Source organism: Penicillium angulare, assembly GCF_028827245.1.
Source record: "Penicillium angulare strain IBT 27051 chromosome Unknown utg000003l_segment0_segment0, whole genome shotgun sequence".
NCBI lineage: Eukaryota > Fungi > Ascomycota > Eurotiomycetes > Eurotiales > Aspergillaceae > Penicillium > Penicillium angulare.
In genome coordinates this window covers 3,149,067-3,167,765 of record NW_026623162.1, presented here as the reverse complement: position 1 = coordinate 3,167,765, position 18,699 = coordinate 3,149,067, and the positions used below count along the sequence as shown (strand labels likewise).

At 47.4% G+C, this 18,699-nt stretch overlaps 7 protein-coding genes across 7 annotated transcripts; 4 read left to right on the top strand and 3 right to left on the bottom strand.

Annotated features, from left to right (window-relative positions):
- Positions 1-107: 107 nt before the first annotated feature.
- Positions 108-2,283, bottom strand: N7478_003334 (sugar porter family MFS transporter; the record flags this gene model as incomplete). The annotated part of the gene is made up of 6 exons (XM_056919548.1): positions 108-375; positions 435-549; positions 608-955; positions 1,013-2,046; positions 2,118-2,192; positions 2,246-2,283. The coding sequence occupies 6 exons, from the start codon at positions 2,281-2,283 to the stop codon at positions 108-110; spliced, it is 1,878 nt and encodes a 625-aa protein (XP_056782706.1).
- A 2,304-nt stretch (positions 2,284-4,587) lies between these two features.
- N7478_003333 (alpha/beta hydrolase family protein) lies at positions 4,588-5,532 on the bottom strand (the record flags this gene model as incomplete). Its single annotated transcript, XM_056919547.1, has 1 exon — positions 4,588-5,532. The coding sequence occupies one exon, from the start codon at positions 5,530-5,532 to the stop codon at positions 4,588-4,590; it is 945 nt and encodes a 314-aa protein (XP_056782705.1).
- A 1,152-nt stretch (positions 5,533-6,684) lies between these two features.
- Positions 6,685-7,517, top strand: N7478_003332 (glutathione S-transferase family protein; the record flags this gene model as incomplete). The annotated part of the gene is made up of 3 exons (XM_056919546.1): positions 6,685-6,812; positions 6,875-7,080; positions 7,144-7,517. The coding sequence occupies 3 exons, from the start codon at positions 6,685-6,687 to the stop codon at positions 7,515-7,517; spliced, it is 708 nt and encodes a 235-aa protein (XP_056782704.1).
- A 322-nt stretch (positions 7,518-7,839) lies between these two features.
- On the top strand, positions 7,840-10,577 carry N7478_003331 (uncharacterized protein; the record flags this gene model as incomplete). The annotated part of the gene is made up of 4 exons (XM_056919545.1): positions 7,840-7,875; positions 7,940-8,062; positions 8,121-10,157; positions 10,218-10,577. 4 exons carry the CDS (start codon positions 7,840-7,842, stop codon positions 10,575-10,577), a joined length of 2,556 nt encoding a protein of 851 aa, XP_056782703.1.
- A 402-nt stretch (positions 10,578-10,979) lies between these two features.
- N7478_003330 (uncharacterized protein) lies at positions 10,980-13,120 on the top strand (the record flags this gene model as incomplete). The annotated part of the gene is made up of 9 exons (XM_056919544.1): positions 10,980-11,181; positions 11,262-11,301; positions 11,357-11,836; positions 11,914-12,017; positions 12,073-12,267; positions 12,317-12,555; positions 12,606-12,662; positions 12,724-12,807; positions 12,860-13,120. 9 exons carry the CDS (start codon positions 10,980-10,982, stop codon positions 13,118-13,120), a joined length of 1,662 nt encoding a protein of 553 aa, XP_056782702.1.
- Positions 13,121-13,507: 387 nt separating this feature from the next.
- N7478_003329 (putative MFS transporter) lies at positions 13,508-15,196 on the bottom strand (the record flags this gene model as incomplete). Its single annotated transcript, XM_056919543.1, has 3 exons — positions 13,508-14,434; positions 14,493-14,726; positions 14,783-15,196. The coding sequence occupies 3 exons, from the start codon at positions 15,194-15,196 to the stop codon at positions 13,508-13,510; spliced, it is 1,575 nt and encodes a 524-aa protein (XP_056782701.1).
- Positions 15,197-16,332: 1,136 nt separating this feature from the next.
- Positions 16,333-17,784, top strand: N7478_003328 (OSBP family protein; the record flags this gene model as incomplete). The annotated part of the gene is made up of 4 exons (XM_056919542.1): positions 16,333-16,401; positions 16,468-16,793; positions 16,874-16,928; positions 16,996-17,784. 4 exons carry the CDS (start codon positions 16,333-16,335, stop codon positions 17,782-17,784), a joined length of 1,239 nt encoding a protein of 412 aa, XP_056782700.1.
- Between the last annotated feature and the right edge of the window lie 915 nt (positions 17,785-18,699).

Below are 18,699 nucleotides of genomic sequence, written 5' to 3'. Positions count from 1 at the left end.
TCACATACTATCATGTGTAATCCAGATTTCGGCTCATCCATAATTCTCATCAACCACATCAAAAAAGTTCGTTGGCAAACCTGAAATCAAAATAGGACCGCTTAGTACTAAATCTTCTCAACGGTGCTGTTGTTGCGGATGTTGGCTACGACCTCCTCGTTATCGGCTAGGTGATCGAGCTTGTACAGAGGCTCTAGCTGCACATCCCTGCGGAAGATGTAGCGCTGGGTCCACCATGGCAAAACTTTGAAGACCTGGTAGTGCATGTGGACTCGGGTTGGGACGGCAAAGATGTAATCCAATTCTTCAAGGGTGCGTTGCTTAGTCTCCGGAACGAAAAGGAAGATCATGACCAGAGCAGTCACGTTTAGGCCACTAATACCAGATAGTCAGTAATAAGCAAGATAAATTGATTAATATCCAGGATCACTCACGCATAGAAGCCAAATGCCCCAGTGGCAGTCATAGCCCAAAGCATACGGGGGAACGTAATAGAGAGCACTGCCGCCCACCCGAGACAGGTTGCAACAGCCCAGGACATTCCAACCTCTGTGTCAAATAGTTAGCTATGTTATTCTCCTCAAAGTTTCTTGGAGAGAGTACGTACCGCGATGCGACAATGGAAAGACTTCGGCAGAGTATGTGAATGGCACAGGGCCTTCGCCAGGGGAGTAGAAAGCAGCGAAGAGAAAGATAAAAAGAGCAATGGATCCCAAATGCGCTCCACCATCTCCGGGAACATAGAAGCAAAAGCCTGCAGCGAGTAGTGTCCAAGCCATTTGAGGGAATGTGAATAGAAGCAATGTTCGTCGGCCCCAAGTGTCAATGGTCCAAATAGCTGGAAAGGCGAAAATAAAGTTTACCAAGCCAAATCCCCAAGACGCAAACAAAGCTCCGGTGTCAGAAGCACCGGCATTACTGAAGACAGTTGAACTGTAGAATGCAATGATGTTGACTAAGGTGAAATGTTAGAAATGCGAAGGAGACCTAGGGGGCTTCGGAATTTACTTACTTCCACACATTTGCTGGGCAATCATAACAGTAAACGAAGCAAGAGTGGCACGACGGACTCGTGGAATAGTGAAAAGCTCCACAAACCGAGTGACATAGTTGCTGTCTCCAATAACACTCTGCTCGATTGCAATCTGGGCATGGATGTAGTAAAGGTCCCGAGCAGCTTGCAAGGGAGTATTGCGAAGACGACACAGGGATTGGTAGGCCTTACCCATCTCCCCTCGTCGGATATACCAACGGGGTGATTCAGGACAAAAGAAAACACCAATTACCAAGGGAACGGCAGGGATGAAAGCAGATCCCAGTTGCAGACGCCATGATATAGAGCCTGTGTCTTTGACAGCCAAATTGGCGCAGAAACCAAGGAAGATACCGAATGCCGTCCACAACTGCCAGGACATAACGAGGCCTCCTCGGATTACTGCAGGTGTGTTCTCAGCGCAGAAAATGGGGATGGTTGAAGCTTTTAGACCCATTCCAAGACCAAGCAGAAGGCGAACGATAAATAGTTGGGGCCAAGTTTGAGTGAAGGCAGATCCGATAGGAGCAATGACACAGAAGATGGCAGAAATAAAGATTGTTCCACGGCGACCAAGGATTCGATTGCAAGGGTCAGAGAGCCAACAGCCTAAGCAAGCACTGGCAATGTACGGAGCGGCATTGACGATACCTACAAGCCACTGGTTTTTAACACTGGCGCTTTCAGGGATGCCAAACGCGTCGGGGAAAGAAAGGTTGGCACCATTAGATCCTGTCTGGTCCCAGCCTTGAACGGCTGCACCAACCGAGCAAAGGATAATGGTGAAATAGAGAGCCCTGGGCTGGCGCCACTTATGTAGCACTTCGTCGCTCAGCGCAGTGGATTCAGCCTCTGTGAGATCGGGTACGGATGCAAATGCAGCAGGGTCTTTGGCGACTAAGGCTCCTTTTTTCAACTCAGGAAGAATATCGGTGACCTGGTATTTCACTGCAAATTCCTCGACATCTCGGAGCACTTGTGCCTGGGACAAATCCGCCAAGGGATTCTTGATTCTGTTTTTTTAATTAGTGATCTGTCAAGTATGGATACTCAGTTAAGCCTTTTGTGAAGCATGAGAACTTACTTGGCTGAAATGTTGTTGTGCAGGTTCACCTGTTCGACGTGGCCCTTCTCAGCGTTGCTCACATCACTGCTGAGGCTGCTGACAGTTAGTGCTTGATGCATAATCATTCTTTTGGAAGCAGAACGAACCGTGGCGCCTCCACCTCCGCTACAGTATCCTTCTCCATCTTGATGATGGAAAGGCTTTGTGGATGTTGTGAGTGGTATCAGTAAGCGTGGGTGGTGAGGTATGAAGTGGGTTGAGGAGGGTTGAGGGAAAGTGAGAGATCAAAAATCAAAAATACATTAGGAAATGTAGGCGTAGCTCCACAATAAAGAAAAGAATAATCGAGAAATGTATAGGAAATCCACGGGGATCTGACGCCTTTTATGCTTCTCACTGGGGATCTTACCTCCTTCCAGTCCGATTGGCAATGTCAAAAAACCATTGGCTCGAAAAGGGAACGCCTCCAACGGCCATTACAGCTATACCAAGAGCAGAACTAGTCATATTGGCGCTTGAAATCTCAAGTTCAATGGGACCCATATTTCCCCGGAACAAACACCGTGCGGAGTACACACCCCCAGGCTTGGGGTAATCATGGAGGGGCCCACTTGCCCACGGGGAAGGTTTGAACTCTCGACTCGGCTCCCTCACGACTGACGAGAAATTGAGTCTGGGCTCTGAGTTTTAGTGGCCGAGTCCCTGAGTCTCGGCTGGGATATTCATGGTCTAGTACTTCTGTCCAATCAATCGCTCCTGCTAGTGATCTTGGCCTGGATGCTTGAGCCCTGTGAAATTGGCGATCAGTAGGTACAATTAGCATCGGCACTTAACTATTACGCAAACAATCATCCTTGTGGCAGATTAAAAAGATCGGGACTCAAGACTTTAGCCCGGGAATAAATGGACCCATGAAGTGAAATAAGCTACATCCCATGGGAAGTACCATAATCTACATCGGTTAGCAACGAACTTCCCCCTCCATGATTTCCGTGTCAAGACCAAAGTCTCATTTAGGTCACAATTTTTCTGAAATTCAATTTCCTGGGAGTCTAAGATTCATCACAATTGGCTGTTACGCCTTGATCCTGCTGTCTCTTCCATGCTCGCCGGATTTGGATCTATGCGCCCCGTACTATTGAGGTTCTACTCTATATTACAGAGTCTTAGCGCCACTGGCGTCGTTCCAAAGTAAACTTTCGTTGCTCAGCAGAGCTAAAGAATCCATTTTCCCCTTCTTGTGTCTCTTCGACTCTTCTTTTCCTCCCCTATTCGGTGGAGACAAAGCACGAGGCTAAGAAACCCAGCTACCCGTGATTCGCTGGGCCAAGCCCCCTTGATTAATGCATCACGAAGTCAAACGGGAACACAGCGACCATACCAAATTCGGCCTAGGAAGGCAAATCCCTTGTTGAAAGATTTCCGTCGTCGCGGCAGGCTGATTTTGTGGCGTAACGATCCACCGGTAGGTAACTGTAATAGTTTCTGACCGATCACGGTCATGATCTTGGACATAATCGCATCCGGCAAGCTCTGTGCTCTTTTCCATGTGCGATAAATGTACATTTTTACCCCCAAATTAAATTATATAGATGTGGTACATCATTTTTCTTCTCCACGAGGTCAAGCGGGGTTGGTCTGGGGTTTGGGGTATGGCACTAGCCGTTGATTGTAAACCTGGAGTCGGCCCCAGCTGCCCTGCGCAAAATGCTTTAAGCTCGCGATTTGTGTTTGTCTGTGCCCGAAATTAACGCATGAGATCTCTCGGGTTGGCCGCTCAGATCCACTTGACCGTTATGGCCTGGTACTGACACCAATAAGCCTCGGGCCAAGGTTTCCCTCCCGAACGAAACCCGCAAACCTCGCTCAACATACCGTGGTCGGGAAATAAGGAGCGACGGTGAACCCGCAAATATTCCGCATCGAAGGGGTGAATCTGAGACCCGGCATGGTTCGGGATCTTGAGGGTTTCGTTGCCTATACGCCACAATCCTGAACTACCGACAAGATACGACTCAAGCACGCGTTTCGTATGCCCAGGAGTGCCAAGGTACAACAGTCACGCGCTGGAAGATGTCACACTAGGGGCCAAGCCCGCCCTGAGCGCATAGGTGACAAATTTCTTGTTATTTTAGAACAAAAACAAGTCTTACTGTATCTTGGTTGTTGGCCGTCTCCGGCGAAATCCATCGAGGCTCGGGTTGATCGCCCTGTCGTGTCGTTGTAACGTGAAATCGCGTGGCTTCAGGCCATGTGGGGATCATCCATCTAATTTACTTAAAGCAGCGATATACTTTTTGGGATATCAATGAGGCTAACCGGGAGCAACTGGTGCTCGGAAAGACTCCGTGCAAGTGATTACTGCCTGTTTCTGGATAATGGGAAATGTCGCAAATTGAAGCTTGACTTCTATTACAAACTGGAACATCCATGGACGAAATAGTATCCACCGTTTCTCACAGATGTATTCTCCCACTTGAAATGTGACTCAGATTAATGTCTGGGCTTCCGGTGTGACCGGGCTATTTTCAGTCACCCATTTAGCAAGATCATTTACAACCTGCTCATCTAGGTTTCCTGGGACAGTATACTCAATTGGTGTCGATGGTACACTCCCCGAGATGAAAAGATGATTTAAACGCTCATAAATCCGTAACTGGACGTTCTGCTTCTCACTAAGAGCCGCCTCCCAATGGCGATAATCATCCTGGATGGTGATCTGGTAGTCCCTATCGCCCTGCATAACGAGTACGGGTTTCTTCAATGAGGCGCATGTCTCAATGGGCTTGAATTTGCGATAATCAAGCCAATAAGACGGACCTATTCCAAAGGGGAGCTTTTTAGCAGGCGTTGACAATGTGAGCTTGTCACTGTCTGCTAGTTCAGCCTGCGCTTGTGTAGCATCAATCTGCTTGTTGAGATATAGCGCTTCGGGGCCATCTAATGACATGATGTAGCGAAGTTGTCGGACAAGACATCGGTAAACTGGCTCCGCTGGCCCAGCCATTATAATGCAACCGGCAGTGGAATTATTCATAGCTGTAATTATTGGTGCAACTACTGCACCTAGACTGTGTCCGAGAGCAAAAACTCCATGTGGAAGGATGTTTGGATGGTTCTGGGCCTGTAGAACAGCATCCATAGCATGTTCCACATATTCGTCTGTCAATGTGATACCCTTGCGCTTGCGAAATGTCTTTTGGTGTGTATGAGTCACTTTGTCGAATCGAATTGAGGCGATTCTCTGGGAAGCAAGACCCAATGCAAGGTCTTTGAATGGTTTGTTCTCTCCTATTGTAGAATCTCGATCGCATGGTCCAGAGCCTGCCAGGAAGACTACACAGGGAAACCCCGAGAACTCAGTCTGCTCTCCTGTTTTATTTGGTAGGCACAGTGTCCCTTCAACTTTGAACTTTCCCCTTCCAAGCTTCATGGTAGATTCGCGAACGGGTTTGTCGGCATAACATGGTTTCTTCCAGCCAGTCGCGAGACCGAGTGCTTGCTGCGAAGTAAAGCGAAACCCTAAAAGTTTGCCCCACGGTGTTATTTGAAGTAGTAGTGCATATTCGGCACGCTCAAAAGTGAGCGGAACTTTGACAGATGTCAACCACCATCCAGCGGTAATAATTGGAGTTCCGGTGCTCTTCAGTGGTCCAAATCCCTTACACACGATGTTCCATCCTTTCTCTAGTAAGGATTCTGAAAGAAAAAGTCGGACAAAAAACACAAATTCTAGTCTCAGGGTTGTCCAGGTTTGCCTCTCAATTTGTGCGACAATTTTTTGAACTTGAAGTCGAGTTGGTTCATCTCGATGATGCCAGGGGATTAGATACCTTGTCATCCACTGAAATAGAGTCATCGCCTTTGCCCAAATTAAGCGGACCATGTTGTAAATGTCACATGTGCATGAATCCTCTGCATCAGATTTACACAAATCCTTGTAAGTTGTGATGAATCTCGTTTCGCGGGGTGAGATCTTGACGGGGGGCCGAAAGCCGCCGTGGCATGATTCGGCTTACGCTGATGGGCCATGGCTGATTCTGATCGAATATTCATGCCTTGAAACATAGATATGAGCCCCAGGCAGTACTAAATGTTGAAATAAGGTACAAAAAGCTCGAATATAACCTTGACTCTTGTTCTAGTGTGTAAAACAGATCATGATGTCAAGGAGATTCGGAAATTGGAAAACAAAATGCCGAAAACCCGATTGCTTACTGATCGGAAAGCCACTCCGTAATGATCTCTCTGGAGCATGAGCGATCTATTTCTAATCAATTGATGATAATAGAGAAACATAAATTCTTCAAGCACTGATGCTGAAATTTATAAGACGAATTGCTATCTCAGGCTAATATGAGGCCATCCAGTCACGGAGCTTCTCCCCTACATACTTGTGGACCCACCAATTTCCCCGATGCATCTACGCCATAGACAGCTCTAGAATATTTCGATTTTACATAACCCTTTCCATCGCCACTTGATGATGTTACCCCGCTTCCCAAGCTCTGGCTCTTATAAAGCTGCATTACGACTGTCTCAATTCTCCTCCACGTTCCCAGCACCATTCTCTACTACCGCGACCATGTCCGACATCACTTTGTACAGCTGGCCGACCCCAAACGGCATCAAAGCCTCTATTGCCCTCGAGGAGCTAGGTCTCCCGTACAAAACTGTGCCCATGAACATCGGTACAAACATTCAGAAGGAGGAGTAGGTGAACGTGATCACAACGAAGAGATCGCCTTGGCATAGCTAACATATCGATAAACTAGCTGGTTCTTGAAGATCAACCCCAATGGGCGCATCCCTGCAATCACCGACGGGTCCCAGCGCGTATTTGAGAGCGGCTCAATTCTGCTCTATCTAGCTGATAAATATGACACCGACCGTAAAATAAGCTACGCGCCTGGTACCCCTGAGTACATTGAGCAGCTTTCCTGGATCATGTTCCAGACTGGTGGAATTGGACCCATGCAAGGTGAGCTAAACTGAACCGCCACTCGAAGGTTATAAGCCATATCTGACTCTTTCCAATTTACAGGCCAAGCTAACCATTTCCGCCTATTTGCCAATACGCGTTCTGATTATGGTATCAAGCGGTACATAGACGAGACGAAGCGTCTGTTTTCTGTTCTTGAAATTAGGCTGAAGGAGAGCCCGTGGCTTGCTGGTGATAAGTACACAATCGCAGATATTGCGAATTACTCTTGGGTGCAAATGGCTCCCGGTGCATTGGAGATCGACTTGGCGGAGTTCCCAGCTGTAAAGAAGTGGGTTGAGGAGATTAAGAAGCGAGGGGCAGCGCAGAAGGGTGCGAACATTCCTGATAGTGGCCGGACGGAAGAGGCCAGACTCGAAGGGTTCAAAAATGCTCGTGCTAAAATTGATGCTATGAAAAACACCGATCTGCACTGAGTCAGTTTGGTCAAATCCATGGATCATACATATGTGCAAGGTTTATAGAGAAGGCACGACTCAGAAGATCCTTACAGTTGCCTAGGTGATAAAGTTAATACAAAATAAATAAGGAACGACCATGGTCTATCATGTTTGTACACGTAAAAAAGAAAGAACAAAGGACGGAGCCAAGAGTAAAAAGAGGTTGCATCGGCAGGTGGAGGGAGACACGGACACGGAGCGCACTGGCGATGAGCCGGTTCCACTTCATAACCTGCCATCCCCGCGCCAACTTAGCACTTCTTCCCACACCTTTGGAGCTTCGTGGGACATCGAAACTATGAGCTCAATAGATCTCCAAAAGAAAGTCGGCCAAGTATGGGAACCTTGGAACCCTTATCTAGCCATTTTCAGAACCAAAACATGTCTAACAAATTCAGCTGTTCGCGGTGGGGTTCCATGGCCATGAACCAAGTCCAGAGGTCAAAACACTCATCCATGACTACCACGTCGGAAGTATTGTTGTTTTCTCCCGGAATTTCCAAAATGGCGAGCAACTTCTGGTGAGATCCCGAGTTCCCTATTTTCCTTGCATGGAACATACTGATCATTCGCTGGAAGGCCTTAACTTCTGCACTACAAAACGAGGCTCGACTTGCTGGACATGAACGACCTCTACTCATTGGTATTGACCAAGAGAATGGACTTGTCACTCGTATCTCTCCTCCAATTGCTACTCAGGTTCCCGGGCCGATGGCTCTTGGGGCTACTCATGACCCTGAACTGGCCTATCAAGCGGGGAAGCTCACAGGCGAAACGCTAGGCTTCTTTGGCGTCAACATGAACTACGCACCTGTCTGTGACATTAATTCGGAGCCCTTGAATCCAGTCATTGGAGTCCGCAGCCCCGGTGATGACCCGGAGTTTGTGGGCCGATTTGCTAGTGCAATAGCGCGGGGTCTTCGAGAGACGAATATCGTCCCTAGCGTGAAACACTTTCCCGGTCACGGCGATACTGCTACAGACTCTCATTATGGGTTACCAGTTATCCCAAAAACTCGCGATCAACTGGAGAGATGTGAATTACTTCCATTTCGACGCGCTGTCGCCGAAGGTATCGAGACTGTTATGACGGCTCACATCTCTCTGCCAAGCATCGATGACACACTGCCCGCAACGCTGTCGCCCAAGGTACTCGGGATTCTACGCAATGACATGGCCTATGATGGGATGGTCATAACAGACTGTCTTGAAATGGATGGAATTCGGTCCACCATTGGAACTGAACGAGGCTCTGTTCTTGCACTCCAAGCTGGAAGTGACAGTATTATGCTGTGTCACACATTTGATGTACAGGTTGCTTCCATCAAAAAGGTATGCGAAGCAGTTGAAACTGAAAACCTCATTTCATCTCGTCTGGATGAGGCGTGTCGCCGCGTAGCTCATGTCAAAGACAAATTCTTAGACTGGGATACTGCATTGCATCAGAAGGGTCTCAAAGAGCTTGACACAATCAACAGCCGAGCTTCACCAATTTGCAAAGGGATATATGAGCGATCCGTGAGTGTTGTTCGCGATACTAAAGGGATACTTCCTTTGTCAACAACATCGAAGGTTGTGCTTCTTTTCCCCGGAGGTACCATCCCGGTAGGAGGTGCTGTAGATGGCGAAGGAATGGGGCGACAGGGGGCTTATGAAGCTTCCCCGTATCTTAATGCGCTCCGGGTCCTCAATCCTTCCGTGACGGAAATCAAATACAAGGAAACGGGGCTATCTGATGAGCAATGGTCTGATATCAAAACTGCAGATGCCGTCGTCTTTGTCTCTATCAATGGAACCGAGGCCCCCTATCAACAGTCCCTTGGTAACGAGCTTCCGCGCCATGTTCAACACTCGGTTTTCATTGCTGCCTGTAGCCCATACGACTTTCTTGAGACGCCCGAGGCTCAAACATATATCACGACATATGAGCCGACTATCGAAGCATTCACTGTGGCCGCGCGAATTATTTTTGGTCAGTTGACACCGAAGGGGTCACTTCCCATTAGCCGAGGTACCACAAAGAGGCCCGCCTTTATAACTCCATTTGATGCTTCAAAAGACCTAGATGACGTTGTGTCCCTGTGGAATGAGGTGTTCCCAACATACGCTCTTCCCGATGACAGTCTTCGCATTTTAGTCGACAGGAAGAATGGGAATCACTTCGTAGCCCGAGTCGGCACAAAGCTTGTTGGCTTCTGCCTCGCTTATCTGAATTCTTTTGGTCCACCTTCGACTGTGCATATTGCGGTTCTGGCTGTTTCCCAGGATCATCAAGGTAAAGGAATCGGAACCTCACTCTTGACAGAAACTCGCTCGTACTTCAGAAACGAATTCGGTATCAACGTTATAGACCTTGGAAGTTCTTTCCCCCGCTTCTGGCCCGGAATACCTCGTGATTTACCTGAATCGGTTCAACAGTTTTTTACTCACCGCGGCTTTCGTCTCAGTCCGCCAGAATCCCGAGCCGTGGATCTTTATCAGGATATTCGTAACTTCAGGGCCCCCGAGAAATATTTCACTCGTGCGCAAGACCGTGGCTTTCGCTTTGCTCCTTTGCAGTCTGAAGATTATGAGGCATGCCTCGTTGGCCAGAGGAAGAACTTTTCAGATAAAGCGGTATGTATTTAAGTCATCGTATTCTTGTTATTAACGCCCCGAGACTAACGTCCCTTTCAGGGCTGGGTTGAGACATATGTTGCTTTACATCCTAGTAAATATCCACATTGCGTGATGACGGCCTTTGACTCGGAGGGACAACAGGTTGGATGGACGCTAATGTTGCCTCCCTGTCCCAAGTTGAATGCAGGATGGGCATTCCCACAGACATGTGGTCCAAACACAGGATTGATTGGTTGTGTCGGTGTTGATGCTGACCATCGTACGTCTGGTATTGGGTTGGCACTCATCTCCCATGCCTTGAAAAATATGAAGCAGCGTGGTATTGAGGGTGTCTTTGTGGACTGGGTTGCTCTTGATGGGTGGTATGAGCAAGTTGGCTTTGATGTTTGGCGCAGTTATCGGCCAGGCAAAATTTGAGTGGTTTTGCTTATTCTATTAGATTTGAATTTTTTTCAGACGTTTTTTAATGTCTGAAAGGATGCCGGCAGGGCTTGGCGACTGTTCTATACTATTTTCAGTGAGTTTGGGAATACAATGACCCACGTCGATCAATGAAGCCCACCTTATCTTAAGTTCTGGTACGGGGTCCACTTCAAATGTTAGAACATAGTCCCTAATGGACCACATACCTATCGCCAATCACGTAACTTATAAGGCTAATAAGATAAACATAAGCATTTTATTCGGGAAATAGGGGATAAGTCCAGCAATCTTAGAATGCGGGGTAAAGATAAACCCATATTTGGGAAGGGGAATGTGACCAAAAACTCTCTTTCTCCTTCATTCCGAGGTTCCCGACCTTATTGAGGAATATCAAACATGGAACACCCTACAGCTCAAGATCAAACAACGGAAATCAAGTCAGGTAAAAATGACACTGCCGTCGAGGTTGCTGTCACCTCCTCACAGCCTCGTGCTACACTGCGAGAATATGAACGGTTGTTCGGCGTCGATGAGGACGCCTATGAACAGCCCACCACAACCCGAAAAGAACTCTGGTCCTACTACCTCTATTACAATGGTATGTCTCATCGATCGCCACGTAGTCGATATATGAGATTGTCAAAGGAAAGAGCTGATTGAAACCCTGAAACTTCCCAGGCGATAACGGCGTCGGCCCAGGCTCGTACAGCCAAACTTTGTACGCCATTTCCGCATCAGAAAAGCGTCTCCTTTATATGATACTAACTTGACAGGTTCCAATGGGCTTTAAATGGCGCCGGACATATCCCCGATACAAATCCACCTAAGCCATGTACCGATTCATCGGCATGTATGGTACCCTGGGCAGGGGGCACTCGATCGACATCCTCCGTAGTGCTGATTGCCAACGGACTCTGCTTCGCCTTCATGACAGTAATATTCGTGTGGCTAGGAAGTGCCGCTGACTATGGTTCTTTTGGTCGATGGCTTCTTTTGGCTCTGACTGTCATTTGTTGGGCCCTACAGTACGGCATGCTTTCTATCCGACATCCTAGTCAATGGGCGACCGCTATGGGTCTGTATGTGGTCTCTTATATTGCCTACGGTGCCACGCTGGTCTTTTATGCCGCTGTGTTTCCTCGAATTGCGCGATATATGCCGCATGTTCGAAAAGCGAGGGATGAGCTTGCAGAAGGTAAGATCAGCCAGCAGGAGTATGATGCGATCGAGTCTTTGGAAAGGAATCATATCAGGTAAAATTACTCATCTCTAAATTGTAATACCCAGGTACTTATGTGAGTGCTTGCAGCAATATTTCAACCGCACATAGTAACATTGGATACCTCCTCACATTGGTGCTAAATCTGAGTGTTTTGCTTCCGATGCAAAACAATGAATTTGCAAACAATTTGGCACTTTGTCTCACCAATTCATGTAAGCGACTATTTCGATGTCTACCTTCACTACCTTGAGTTAACACTCTGATTAGACTGGGTTGTACTCGGTATCTGGTGGTTCCTGTTCCAACAGAAGAGGCCGGGCCCAAAAGTTCCCAAAGGCTCCAACTATGCCACGATTGGTTTCAAACAGATTTGGCTGGCCATGAAAGAGATACGGTCCCTTCCTCAGACATTCTTGTATTTTGTGGCATACTTCCTGCTAGCCGATGGCCTGAACACGACTGGTACGTTTCTAACCCCTTATAAAGCCCATCATTTGCTAATACAAATCAGGAACACTTGTATCGATTATTCAAAATGACTACGTATCTTTTTCGTTCCTTCAGGTCACGTATCTTGGAATTACCCAGGCTGTCTGCTCAATCACCTCAACATTTGGCTTCTGGTACATTCAAAGATACTTCAAGATCAAAACCAAGACTATGTTTATGATCACAAATTGCTTCACTGTTCTCATTCCTTTCTGGGGAATGCTAGGGCTTTGGACAACCCGAATTGGATACCACAATCGCGTAAGTCATCCTACTAAACTAGAATTATTACAAAACTGACACTCTTCTAGTGGGAATTCTACTTTTATAATGTCATCTTTGGCTTGTTCCAGGCGCCATATTACGCAGTATGTTCTCCCACAGCACATTTCGCGGACGCTAAAACCAGGCTAATTGTTTCGATTGTAGTATGCCCAAACAATGATTAGTGAGCTAATGCCTAGAGGCTATGATAACATGTTTTTCGCATTGTTCGGGATAACAAATCGAGCAGTAAGTTGTAAATGCGCAAGAGCTTATTTTCTCTACTGACCTCAACTCCAAGTCCTCCGTCATTGGTCCGAATGTCATTCAAGCTATTATTAACAGCACTCGCAACAATTGGATGGGGTTCCCCTTCCTCTTTGCAATATGTGCTGCTGCTATGGTTGCAATTGGCTTCGTGGATATTGAAAAGGGCCGAGAAGATTGCAGGAATTTTACTGAGCAGCGCAAAGTAGATCGTGTCGCTACGGAGACTGGGTTAGATCGAGACACCATTTTAAAGGGCAAGGGGTTAGATGAAAATCCAGCAGAAAATAATTAGCCGTTTATATCTAGGAAACCAGGTTGGTCAGTCTTGAGAATGATTGAATGATTGCTGCTATGTTCTGAGTGCTCAGTCGTCTGAAATTCCCAAGTGGTATAAGTCATTCAATTTTTTCCTAGGGGGGAGGCTATGGGTCACAAAACACACACATTGGGGCATAGAAATGACTAATTAGGCTTTGGAGAGCTATCGAGTTTACAAATTTAGAAAGAGAAAAAGAACAAAACATTATAGAATTATTTATCAAGTAGCCTTATTAACATTTTTTTCCTCGGCAAGTCCTTCTGTCAACAGGACCTCGGGAATTGTCCACGTCTTTGGGATACGGATCTGATATAGGATTATGCACATGTTGAACATCACTCATAACTCATGAAGAGCAGCTCAAACCTCAGCTTTCTTCTCACTCTCCTGTGAAAAGACCTGCTCTCCTAGCCTTTTCGCTTCTTTTTGCTGATTCTTAGCATCAACCTCCTTTCGCCACTTATCTCCGAAAATAGTAGTCACCCAAACACAACCACCAGCAATCACGAGAAAAACGGCACTGATGGTGCTAAACCAACCAACACCAATCCCCTTAATAGCCGGAAGGACAACACCAGAGCCAATGGCAGCAAAGACGTACCGGAACATGTAGTTTCCTGCTACGACCTCTGCACTACGGCCAGAGGATTGCATCACGTCCAAGCAGAAGGTATTCAGACTTGGGAAGCAGAAGAGTTGCGCGATACCTTGTACGAACATAGCTAGTACTGGCACGGGAATCCCGCCCACGGCTTTCTCGACTGTCCATCCGTATACCAGTATGCAGCCTGGAATAACAATTCCGAGGAAGACAAGACAGGACTTGAGTCGATCTTCTGGAACTCGAACGCCACCACGCTTGCGGATCCATTTCTTAACTGTGTAGTCGGCCCATCGCCCGCCCATAAAAGTACCAACTAGATACCCGCAGCCCGGGGCGATGTAGAACAATCCCGATTCGATGGGACTGGTAAGGTTGAATCGGGGGTTTAGAACGTAACGGATTGGGGTGAGGAGAGAATATTGATTCCAGACTAGGGCGCCGGCTGCTAGGCCTGCGAAGAAGAGATTCGGGTAAGAGAAGAGGAGAACGCCGACGCGGAGAGGATTGACGCGGTGCCAGAGGAATTGGGCTTTTTGTTTGGGTGTTTTCTGGGTCTCATCTGCCTTGGCCAAGTGGGGGTATGTCTCTGGGAAGAAGAAGAAGACTAGTAAAGTACCAAACCCGCCAAGGGCAGTTTGGAGCCAAAAGACTACTCTCCAGGAGCGGAATGTGACAATAACACCCTGTTTAGTTGTTAGTGAAGTGTTTTGGATACAGATACAGAAAGGGTAAAGAACATACGCCGATGAATGGTCCGAATGCAGGTCCAATAAGGGTACCAGAGAGGAACCATCCTAAAGCTGTTGCGCGGGCTCGTGGCTCATAAACATCTCCAATTGCAGAGCTTCCTACCACGAGGAATGATGTTCCTTGGAAGGCTGTGAGAATACGGAAGATAAAATATGATGGTAGATTTGGGGCCAGTGCAGTGCCAATGCTAAAAGCAAAGAACAGAAAAGCACTAATTAGAAAGATCTGGGGAGTTCAACGTCAGAAGGAATATGGAGATGATACAGACAGGAACCACTAACCGGTCTCCGGCCCCACACTTGGCTAAATGGTCCCCAGAAAGGCGCGGCGATGCCCATAAACGCTAAGTATAAAGCATTGCTGGCATTGATGATGCTTCCGGTGGTGTTGTAGGTTTCTGCAACCTCCGGGATTCCTGATAAAATAGACGTTGAAGAAATTGGGGCCAGAAATGAACAGAACGATAGCACTGCGACAATCACTATTTTCCGTGAGGGTGAAAAGCGCAAGTATTGTTCGGCATCCACTTCATGGAATTCATGTGTGGCCACGGGCATATCATGATGGGACATATGACTTTGCACAAGATGTAAGTCATTGCCCGCATCGGATCGCCGTGACTTTGTTCTTTGAGGCTGAATCTCTTCTACCTCAGGTGCCTCCTCAATACTGGAGCCAGAATATGACGGCGACATGGCTAACGCTTCAGGAGATGTCACCCTCTAAAGCGCGGTATACCAATGAGATAATATGACTGAATTGAAGCCTGTTCAGTGAACAGAGTTTAATTGCTTGTATGCTTTCATGGAAATTGGGCAGATAGGCCCAAAAAAGATCGTCAGGACAGGGATAAGGCTTAACATTCAACCGCAGTGTCTTTCCAAAGCCTTATAGAGACATATAGTTCGTAAAAACAAAGATAAGGTTGTCAAATTGTAACTCAATTCAAAAATGATAAGAATATATAGTCATTGAATACAATTAAGAGTCAAACAGTGAGTCAGAAGAAGAAAATCTGCAATGTGCCTTATACCCTCGGCGAGCTATTCAAATTGGCCGAGGATCGGCGGGGGCAACATCCTGAACCGACGACGGATGAGAGACCGTAGAGTACAAAACGCTCAGATATGCGGGATAAGAGCCCGATTTTGGTTCTTCAGGGTCTATTCCGGTGATTGTGTCCAATCGTATGGACGTGATAACGTGGGGACAAAGAGGATCTCGTTGCCATGGCCCGAGCGAGTGCGGAAAAGAATCCGTGTGTCGCATGTATGGGGAATGCGGGAACGACCGATCGCAGCGATAAAGCGATAAATACGCCAAGAAGTCTTCTTTTTCCTATGGAACTTGCCAATTAGTATGGGAAGGGGATTGATTTAAACCTTTGACAGCCATGATGGATCGTGCACTGATCACAGTCGGAATTTATGGATCTCCGTTAGTCGACGAAGCTTGTGGATCATGGAGGGGGGAGAAGATCATGGCAGCCTGACGCGCAAGCCATGTCAATTCACCCCAATAGGAGAAAAAAAATCCGGCCTTGAAAAAGCGAGATTATAGTGTGGCTGTACACAAAGGGCATTCAGGAAAAGGAACGAAGATCGGCCAATCCCACCACAGACTACAAACCACAAACCTTCATGACACAACTGCCATGTGCTCTCCCGGCTCATGACGTTATCCTCTGACCGCCAACCATCCTAACCTCCGTCACCTCTTTCCAGGGCTCCCCACTTAGCTATAGGCTCTTTCAGTCTGGGAATTTCCCTATTATATTATCCTGCATATCTGTTTTTTTAATTATTATTTTTCCTCTTTTTTAAACCCAAAAATGTCGTCCAAGGAACCCCAGAGCGCTGTTCCCCCCGGCAGCAAAGGCTCATGGACTAGTTTCCTCAAGGTACGTAGAATACTTGCTCTACTAAATTTTGGGTTCCTGAGTTCCTGAGTTAACCCATTTTTCTAGTCCATCGCCTCGTTCAACGGTGATCTCTCTTCCCTGACAGCTCCTCCTTTTATCTTGTCTACAACTTCCCTCACCGAGTACTCCGCCTACTGGGCCGAGCACCCCGCCGTCTTCGTCGCCCCCGCTAAGGAGTCGGATCCTGAGAAGCGAGCCCTCCTCGTTCTGAAATGGTTCCTGACTACTCTGCACCAGCAGTACTGCAGTCGCAGTGAGAAGCTCGGTAGTGAGAAGAAGCCGTTGAACCCATTCCTAGGCGAGCTGTTCATTGGAAAGTGGCAAGGCGACGAGGACGTCGGCGAGACACAGTTGGTCAGCGAACAAGTCAGGTAGGTCTGAATTATCTTGTTTGGGGGATTTCTTTCTCCATCGCGGAACATGAAAAAATAACATTGGAATAATTTGACAGTCACCATCCACCCGCGACTGCATATGCAATCTCCAACGAGAAACACGGAGTTGAGGTAAGTGCAACGCCACACCCTTGAATTTTCGCGGATACGGTATCTCATTTCTACCACTCGCCTACAGCTACAAGGATACAATGCCCAGAAAGCATCCTTCTCTAGCACCATCCAAATTAAGCAGATCGGCCATGCCCTGTACACCCTCTCCTTACCCGGTTCCGAAGAAAAGGAGCGCTACCTCATTACGCTCCCCAACCTGCACATCGAGTCTCTAATTTACGGTACACCATTTGTCGAGCTCGAAAAGACCGCCAAAATTGCCAGCAGCAGTGGATACGTCTCCAAAATTGATTTCTCCGGTAAGGGATGGCTAAGTGGTAAGAAGAACACCTTCACCGCTAGCCTGTACAAGGCCAGCGAAGGAGAAAAGAAGCCCATTTACACAGTCGATGGTCAATGGTCAAAGAACTTCCAGATTAAGAAGACCGGCTCCAAGGATGTGATTGATACTTGGGTCGTCGAGGAAAACCAAACTACCCCGCTTAGCCTAGCCCCACTCGAAGAGCAGGATCTGTATGAGAGTCGTAAGGCTTGGAAGGATGTTGCGGAGAACATCCAAAGTGGTAACATGGATGCTGTCTCCGCACACAAATCGCGCATCGAGAATGCCCAACGTGATCTCCGCCGCGCAGAGAAGGCCGAAAACCGCGACTGGGAGCGTCGCTTCTTCGGCCGCGTTGAGCCGAAGGACGACGATGCCGCTGTTCAACAGCTGGCTCGCTCTCTGGATCTGTCTCCTGATCTCGATGGGGAGAAGACCGGCGGACTTTGGCGCTTCGACGCGTCCCGCGCTGCGGGGGCCAAGCCACCCTACCACAAGGTTGGTCCCGAGGGGCTGGGCCTCTCCGAGTAGATTATCTCTTGAAATCTTTTTTTTTTGGATGGCGAAGCTGAGAGGCTTTCCCTGCTTTTCTGTTATTTCCGTATCCTTTTGGTTTCTTTTCTAGTGGATCTAGGGTGCCAGGGCTACCCTATCGGGCTACTCAGTCCTGCCCCCGTCCCAATTGTCTTCACACATAGAGTTGGCCTTATGATGCCCTTTCATATAAGGGACCATGTCATGCTACATTTCGATTGTACATAGTTCCGGCTGGTGGTCTTGCTACTTGCTTATTAGCTTGGTGCGAAAGGGCCAGTGGCTGCACTGCTTAATGATATGATCTTGGTTTTTTCTTCTAAACGAAAGCTGACGCCTATACACTCATACCCTTTACTGCCCGGTCCTTTTCATACTCAACTCTGGCTAGAACATTGGAATGCTTAAACTTAGTAGTAATTGATACGTGGACTTGAACTTGAGTCAAGTACTTACTACTACCCGTGGACTGCATATGTCCCTGTTTTACATTCAAACTCCGACAGCCCGGACCTCGGGACGACAGGATTATATATCCACGGATAGGAGCAAAAGCTACCTTAACTTGTGAAGCTGTGGAACGGGGTCAATTCAAGCTTGTTTAAACACAATATTTTGCAACGGTATAACATATCCAGGGCTAGAAGCTCTGGCTCGTTTTAATAACTACTAGTATATATTCAAGCTTCTAATGACGCGCAAACTCGCGGAAAAGGCCGTATATATGGTGCCCCGCGCAAAGTCAAGATCCACAAAGTACTGTTTGATTTATGACCAAAACAGTCCATCTCGCCGAGTGAAACCTGCGATTTGAAAACAGTCGAATGGAAGATGGAAAGGCTTTGAAGCGTGGCGACTGATCGATGGACAAGTTTGTATCTCGAAAGGTACGTATAGATACGAAGGGTGATA